Below are 8,175 nucleotides of genomic sequence, written 5' to 3' on the forward strand. Positions count from 1 at the left end.
TCAGACACACCACATAGCAATCAAACACACACACAAAAAGCATAAAGAAAATGAAATAAAAACAGAAGAACATAATCGTACGCTCAGGAGAATAGACTGGTTTCAAATTTAGTTTGAAAAGTAGAGACAGTTGTCATGGACCTCAGGTCAACAGAGAGAAGCACAACAATAACTCACATCAGATCCTACATTTCCCAGAGTGCAACTGAGAATCTTTCATTAGATTGGACCTGACCGGCAAATCTCCTATTCTTTAAAACGTGTCTTCCCCTGTTTGCGATGCAGAATACGTATGACTTATTTTCTCCAATCTGACAAAGCTTCTTTTTACCTCCTCTTCCTCGTCTGGGATCCGCGCTGTGTTCAGGGTCCTTAAGGCAGTGCTGAAAAAACACCAACAGTAAACAGTTCATGTTGAACGTTCATCAGAGAAAGTGAACAGGCTGGATGTGAAAATGTTACAGCCCTCAGGACGTTCCTGCACATTCATGCTCAATATCCACCTATAGACTCTTGTTACTCTGTGGAATCAGACAAAGCTTTGAACATGACAGGAATGTTTTATTTCCTCTTTAAGTATCAACACCAACAGTTAAGACCATACAGCCCGTTTGTGTCCATCTCTGGACACACTCCAGAGGGGCCCCTGCAGGCCACTGGGCTCCTGGTTTCTGGGTCTGTCGGTGCCTCTTATGAAGACTTTTCCACTGAAATGATCTATAAATACACCATGACGTCCAGTCTGCACATTCCAGACATATTCTTCCCTCCGTCTCCTCAACATCACTCTGCTTTTTATCACTGCTTTCTTTTGCCTGGCATCCATCACTTTACCTCGCAGGCTGCTCGACTCCTTCTCCTCCTCTCTCCCCTCTGAACTTCGTCTCCTTCAGTCTGACTGTTCCCTCCGGTTAAACATATAGGAGCAGCTCCCGCTTGGTCTTTGCACATGAGTTTCACTTTATTGCTTTGTCACTCTTCAAGTTCATCCAAACTTTGTAAATCTCCTTTACATACTTAGCAGGTCCTATATATTTCCCATTATGCATTGCAAAAGATAATAACCTGTCGTGACTTACATGCTTCTCCTTTCTGTCTCTTAAAGGTTTATTCAGTTGAAATTGGAGCGAGCCAGTTCAGCCGAGCGCCAGCTTGTCTTCAGTGAGATCCTGCAGGCCGCCTACCAGCTCATGGTGGACGTCTTTGGAAATTACGTCATCCAGAAGTTCTTTGAGGTTTGTATGAAAAGTTAGCTTTAAAAGGTCACTGTCGTCAAAGTTTAATGTGAACATCTCTGCCTATAATTCTCTAGAGCTGCAACTTCATTCGACGTGCTCTGTGTCCTGTGTGAACGTGCTCTGCAGGTGGTAATGTGTCATGTGTCAACAAATGGATCAGAGGACTTACAGGCTCATATTTTTATGTTTCAGTTCGGCAGCCTGGACCAGAAGCTGGCTCTGGCGGAGAGGATCCGGGGTCATGTGCTGTCTCTGGCTCTGCAGATGTACGGCTGCAGGGTCATTCAGAAAGCTCTCGAGTTCATCCCCTCTGATCAGCAGGTCATTGTAAGTGCATTAGTCCTTACTGCCCCATCCGCATGTACAAACAAAGAAAACAGACTGTACCTTTGGCACTGTAATGACCTTAATTAATCTCATCCTGCCATAGCCCTGCTGTGATGTGGTGTTTTTACTGTAAGGGGGAAAAAAAAGATCCTTCACAGTGTTCCAGTTAAAAGCATATTTATTATCCTTGTGCTTCTAATTCACTCGCTTTGCTCTGGGAACACTAATTTCTGTTTATATAGCACAATGCGGCATCGATAAAGAGGTGCGCTCCTCGCGCTGAAACAGCATTTTTCACCCACATTATAGGTTTTTTTTTTATGTTGGAGCTGCCTCGTGTAGCTGCAGGTTCCTCGCGGGCTCTCTATCATCAACGATGAATGAGGCTAATGATCCCGCAGTTTATATGCAAATGTTGAACTGCAGGTGTTGGAATAAATCTAGCCGAATATCAACAGGAAATCTTTTTGCTTAAATGCAGTGGTTTTGGGAGAAGGTAAGTGTGTGTGTGATGGAGAGGGAAAGATATCCATCTCTCCTTAATGGACCTCGATAGATTTCTCCAGGGCAGCTGTTCACAGCCCGGGCTTATTTGTTGGCCTGTGAGCCACCGTGAAAAATGAAGGAGCAGCTGGAAAATGCTTTCAGGCAATATTTGATTTCTCACAAACAATCACATGTTCCTCTCCACATTCTTCCTCCCCCTTTTGCTCTCTCCTTCTCCTGCTCCTCCTTCCTGCAGAGTGAGATGGTGCGGGAGCTGGATGGCCATGTGTTGAAGTGTGTGAAGGACCAGAACGGTAACCACGTGGTGCAGAAGTGTATCGAGTGCGTCCAGCCTCACGCGCTGCACTTCATCATAGACGCCTTTAAGGGACAGGTGGGTCCCCACTCTCTGGACACACACACACACACACACACACACACATTAAAACACACCAAAAAATATTTCCACATTCAATCACCGAAGCCTGCCGGTGCTCGACTGACATCCACACACACATATCCACTTCTGCTAACACACACACCATCGCTTCCTTTAGGCAGCGAGCATATTGTCACCGCCAAAGTACACACACACACACACTCACACGTACTCAGTCCCTCCCAGGGACATGGTATGTTGCCATGGCAACAGAAACCTCAGCCCAGCGGCAACAGCCATCTTCTATCCAACAGCTAAATGTTACATTAGCATAAAGTGTTAAGAGAGAGATTTTGGTGTGTTCATGCTGCACCTTTTTGTTAAATACAAACGAAAGGTTTCGGATTTAAGGAGCTGCTCGGGACGTTCTGACTGTAAATCTCACTGATGAGTGTGCGTGTGTGTTCTGCCTGTCACACATCTGCATGTAGAGTAGCTGCATGTTCTCCACCCGACAGCTCAGGTTTGTTTGCGTAGCTGAAGGCGCGTCAGGAATGTGCTCTCACCTTCCCTGCAGGGGCGGGCTGGGTCTGCGAGAGGATGATAATTTGCGACTGTAATCCGAGCGACGTTCTGCACCTTTTAAGTGTTGGAGCAGAGCTAAACTAGTGTTCAACTCACAGAGCTGCAGCAGGACCACTCAGCGTGTGTGATGAATAAGTAAAGATGTGTAATTATGTGCGTCTCTCAGGTCTTTGCCCTCTCCACTCACCCTTACGGCTGCCGAGTCATCCAGCGCATTCTCGAACACTGCCTTCCTGAACAGACGCTGCCTATACTGGAGGAGCTCCATCAACACACAGAGCAGCTTGTGCAGGTAACACTCACACACGCACACGAGCGCTCGCTGCTGTCTTCCTTCCACCAGCATAATGACACATCATGTTGGCTTAAATAAAGCTCTTCTCAGTCCAGATTTTTGATGTTGGCTGTGTTTGATGTGACGTCGAGGCACCAGCTGCTCCCTCACGTTTTTACTTAATGTGTCTGCGCGCTTTGTTTTATTTAGGACCAGTACGGCAATTATGTCATCCAGCACGTTTTGGAGCACGGCCGAGCCGAGGATAAGAGCAAGATCGTGGCTGAGATCAGAGGCAATGTCCTGGGACTCAGCCAGCACAAGTTTGCGAGGTAAATTCCAAGACAAACGTTTGTTATCTTGTCTTTTTCTTTCGTTTCTCTGCAATTGCAGCCCTGCCTTTTTCTTTCTCTTCCCTAATTGAGACTTTCAATCTCACTCACACGCTCTCTTCCTCTCTCTAGTAATGTGGTGGAGAAGTGTGTGACCCACGCGTCGCGGGCGGAACGGGCGGTGCTGATAGACGAGGTGTGCAGCCTGACTGAGGGCCCCCACAGTGCCTTATACACCATGATGAAGGACCAGTACGCCAACTACGTGGTGCAGAAGATGATCGACGTGGCCGAGCCCACCCAGCGCAAGATCGTTATGCACAAGGTTCGTGGACAGAAGATTGTAGCAACAAGCCTGTGAATAGTTTGGGGAATCATCCCATTCATCCTGACGACCAACAGAAATCTTAGCATTCGAGCAGTACTCTTTTTATTGAAGTATGATGGAGTAAATTGATGTTTCATTGCGTGATTATGGAGTGCAAACATGGCCGCTACCACAATCACAATTTATCTTGATTGCTCAAGTTTTGATTGACCAATCAGACATAAATGTTAACCTTTGATTTCGAAGATCTTACAAGGGAAAATAAACATCAACCCATCACCCAACCCTTTATTTACCTGCACATCAATACATTTAAATCAGCTCTCTGTTGGCCAACAACACAGAAGCTAACAAAGTGACAAGTGATCATTGATTTCCAATTAAATGGGTGTTTCTGTTTGATGTTCACGAAAGAAAATCAAGACTTTTTTTGTGAAGGTAGTGAAGGGGAAATGCCAAAAACGGGGTCTGTTTGAAGCGCCTGTTACCCACAATCCCTTTGAACATGTTCACCATGTGTTTTTTTTTGTCTCCGGGCAGATCCGGCCTCACATCTCCACCCTGAGGAAGTACACGTATGGCAAACACATCCTGGCCAAGCTGGAAAAGTACTACATGAAGAACGGCGTCGACCTGGGTCCTCTCTGCGGCCCTCCTAACGGCATCATGTAAACCCACTCCTCCCATCCGTATATCACCTAATATACCCCTCCCCCCTTCTCACCTTTCACCTCACCCTCCTGATGCTGTCATGTCTCCCCACACCCCCACCTTCCTCCTGTCCCCGTCTGACCTTCTAAAAGTCATAGTACCTACTTCCCCCTCCTTAAATCCTTCTCACTGAGGACGTTGAACAACCCTTCGGGAGGAGCCTGTTGCTACAGGCAGCCTTAGTTTTTGTCTGAATTTGTTGCCCCTCCCCCACCTGAATCCCGGCCCCTCAGAGCTGGGGGAGGGATGGAGGGCAGGGAGTGGAGAGAGGTGAGACCTGCTCCACTCCCTCCTTATTTTTCTGTTTGTCTTTTTCCTTTAATTTCCTCTTTTCTGATAAACTCAAAAAATCATTTCACCTTTTTGCTACTGCTGCACACACAATCCTGCTGTCCCCACCTCCTCCTCCTCCTCCTCCCATCTTAGCTATTTACCACTATGAGATGGAACGAGTATTTAATTTGTCTGACGTCACAGAATCATAGACGCACACACGCGCCATCAGCTAACCAGCAGACAGATCATTTAGCATGGGAGATTCGTTTTCTGGTCTTGCTTCTATAAATATAACGTGTATACTTGGTGTAGACCTTTGCATATATATATAAATATATATATAAAACTTTGTAGTTTTTCTGGTTTTTGATGTTGAATCTGTATCTATAATGTATCCTAGTAGTGACCACATACTTCTGACTGTATAATTGTACATTTGTAAACCCTTGTAATGTAAAAGTGCTTTACCACCCTTTTTTGGTATGAGAAGAAAAAAGAAAAAAAGCTCACTCTGAAAAAAATCTTAGAAAAAAAAAACCTGTGCATTTCAGTGTATATTCTCACCTCCTTGGTTGTGACATATGAGTTGTTGTATATTGTAAATTGTAATATCAAATTTTTGTTTTGAAAAGCCCTTTCTATACAGCGTAGTACTTGTACAAAGATTCGCCACGCTTGGTTTTATCTTTATCTTGTCACTGCTTAACTTAAGACGTCGATCTCCCACTGAATCCCAATTGGACACGTTCTGTTAGACTTAGTGGTGTCTTCTGGTTTATGTTGAAGGTTTTTTTTTTTTTTGACCTTTTTTTAAGATCTTTTTTATAGGAATGCTTTACCCCATGAAATGTGTCATGTGTATGGGTATGCTGGCTGGGTGGGAGAATTAACTTTTACTCATTTAAACCCTTCTATTACCCATGACTGTTTTCAGAGGGGTAAACCCATGGATTGTACAGAGGAGATTCTTGTGTTTTTTGGCATTTCTCTAGTGCTGTAAGTGCTGTATCATACTGTCTATGTCCTTTTGGGTGAGAGAGGCAGCCCGCCACAGCGCGGTGTACATTTGGAGCAGCCTTGTGTATATTTACTACGAGCACACCTGTAACCATATGTGTATAGTTAACAGAACCTGTGTATGCTTATTGCCTGGGCAACTATTTTTTGTAACTCCTGTTGTAGATTGTCTCTAAACAATTGTGTGATCTTTATTTTGAAACCAAACTGAACAAAAAAACTTTGAAAATTTAACTGTCTCAAGTGTGCTTCATTTTATGTTTAATGCACTTAGATTGGATGAAAGAACAAAGGAGAGGCTTGTTTTTAAGGTGTGTAAAGGAAGAAACAGGATATGACTCACACTTTATTGTCCAGCCAAGTTTATTATTCTGTTTGCAGTGAGATCACTGTCTACATACAGCATGATTCAGGAAGACAACATTAGATTGTTCTCCTTACGCTTTAGTTTCTTCATAAATGTGACTGATTAATACGGCTGGCATTTAAGCATGGCATAAAGCTGACAAATGAAAGCCAACCATGTTGATCAGTTGCGATAATGACTGCTCGCAGTAAGGAACAACTTAAGTTTCAGTAATGAGAACAGATAACGGCGGCTATTACTTTGATTCAAAGACCGTTCCTGGATTTATTATCCGTATAATTATTCACAACTGGATGAGCAATAGTGAAAGCCTTCATATCACTCTAGGCAGGAGTGAAAGGCTACTGGTGTTTGAAGAGAGAACAAAAGGAAAAGTAAACCCACGCAATAACCTGATACTCTCATAATTATACTACACTTGAGTAATGGCCCGGAGGTTTGCAAGGAGAGATTATAATACTACACTGCAATGCTGAGCGGATGTCTTATTAAAACATCCTGCTTTTCTTCTTCCAATTGTATCTTTGTTGCAAACATGAGGGCACAATACACTTGCTTTTACCTGCCCAGCTTTAGTCTCTTGCTTGTTGGGCCTTGGTGTAAACAGAGAGGATGTTACTGACAAAATAACTCCGGATGGGTGTGACATTGGTGGCAATAATGGCTTTGTAGATTTCTTAAAGTGTATAGCTCAACTTAAATAAAGGAGGGAGGCTTCAGTAGCCTAGTTTATTCAATACCAACTAGTGTGCACCTAGCCTACCTAGGTCTTTTTTGTGATTCTTATTTCAATCAAACTAAGGGTCAAAAGAGGCACCTATGAAACACAAGCAGCACACAAAAGTCAGAGAAATGAAAAATGTTCAGGAACTAGGCTACATTTTTACTAGTTATGTGGGTATATACTGTATCATTTAGTTGTTTGTCAAATTTGTCCCCCCCAAGGCTTTTGACAACATTACAAGGTCTTCAGTATTTGGAACAAACCTGAGCAAGGTACACCCACAAAGAGGGGACCTTGAGCTGTTAATTGTTAAATTAGCTAACATAAGACACGCAAACTAAAGAGTTAGTATCCTTTACTTTTGATTTCTTACAAATTTTTCCTTTTAATGTGCCTGTAAACGAACATTAAACAGTTTTTCTTTCACTCGTCTTTTTAGCAGCAATATTAGCTTAACTGCACGGTTGCTAGGCGACACAAGTAGGCTCCAGTTGGAGTAGCTCGCGCATTAATATTAATTCTTGCTACGTAGGGCACAGGTGTGCTCACGGGGGATTTTGCTTTGTTTGTTTTTTAAACGGCTTAATCATGACTCAGCCAATCACAGCAGACACTGGAGTTGACCGTTAAAGGTGTGCGATAATGGCGTGAAGCCAACCGGAAACACCTGAGCGCGAAACAAAAGGCACAGTCTGGGAGCAGCCATGAATGCCCCGCGGTGCGCAGTGTGCCCTGCCTTCTGCATATGTGTCGTGCGTGTGTGTTTGTGTGTTTAGAGGGCTGCGGGTGCCTAAACGAGCTGCAGGGGGCATCCTATCCCTTGCTCCCGGAGATCCCCCCCACCTCTCTCTTAACACACACACATATATTCTCCTTTTCACACACCCACAACTCCTCCTGCCAGACTCCCAGGCCAAGCAGCGTCGCCATACGGAACATCCTGCCCTCAACGGAGAGGGGGAGGAGAGAGAGAGAGAGAGAGAGAGAGCCCGAGTGTGTGTACAGAGGGGGGGGATAGAGTGAGGCTGTGTGTGTGCTGAGCGAGAAAGAGAGACGAGGTCTGGCGTCTCCCAGTAGTAAATCTATCAGGTCTCGAGCACAAAAAGTCGTTGAAACAGACAGTGTAGAAGA

The 8,175-nt window shown here is 44.4% G+C and overlaps 1 protein-coding gene across 2 annotated transcripts in view; it reads left to right on the top strand.

Moving 5' to 3' along the window:
* The window catches only part of pum1 (pumilio RNA-binding family member 1), a 27,945-nt gene extending 21,758 nt beyond the window's left edge, over positions 1-6,187 (top strand). For both annotated transcript variants that reach the window (XM_069681080.1, XM_069681079.1), the window contains exons 17-23: positions 1,106-1,235; positions 1,431-1,565; positions 2,308-2,445; positions 3,182-3,307; positions 3,500-3,621; positions 3,754-3,946; positions 4,490-6,187. In XM_069681080.1, the coding sequence (XP_069537181.1) occupies positions 1,106-1,235; positions 1,431-1,565; positions 2,308-2,445; positions 3,182-3,307; positions 3,500-3,621; positions 3,754-3,946; positions 4,490-4,621 (976 nt within the window). In that variant the 3' untranslated portion in view covers positions 4,622-6,187. The remainder of the gene's footprint in view (positions 1-1,105; positions 1,236-1,430; positions 1,566-2,307; positions 2,446-3,181; positions 3,308-3,499; positions 3,622-3,753; positions 3,947-4,489) is intronic.
* The last annotated feature ends 1,988 nt before the right edge of the window (positions 6,188-8,175 follow it).

Source organism: Semicossyphus pulcher, unplaced genomic scaffold, assembly GCF_022749685.1.
Source record: "Semicossyphus pulcher isolate SPU_LCO1_2020_fin unplaced genomic scaffold, fSemPul1.0.p SCAF_5, whole genome shotgun sequence".
Classification (NCBI taxonomy): Eukaryota; Metazoa; Chordata; class Actinopteri; order Labriformes; family Labridae; genus Semicossyphus; species Semicossyphus pulcher.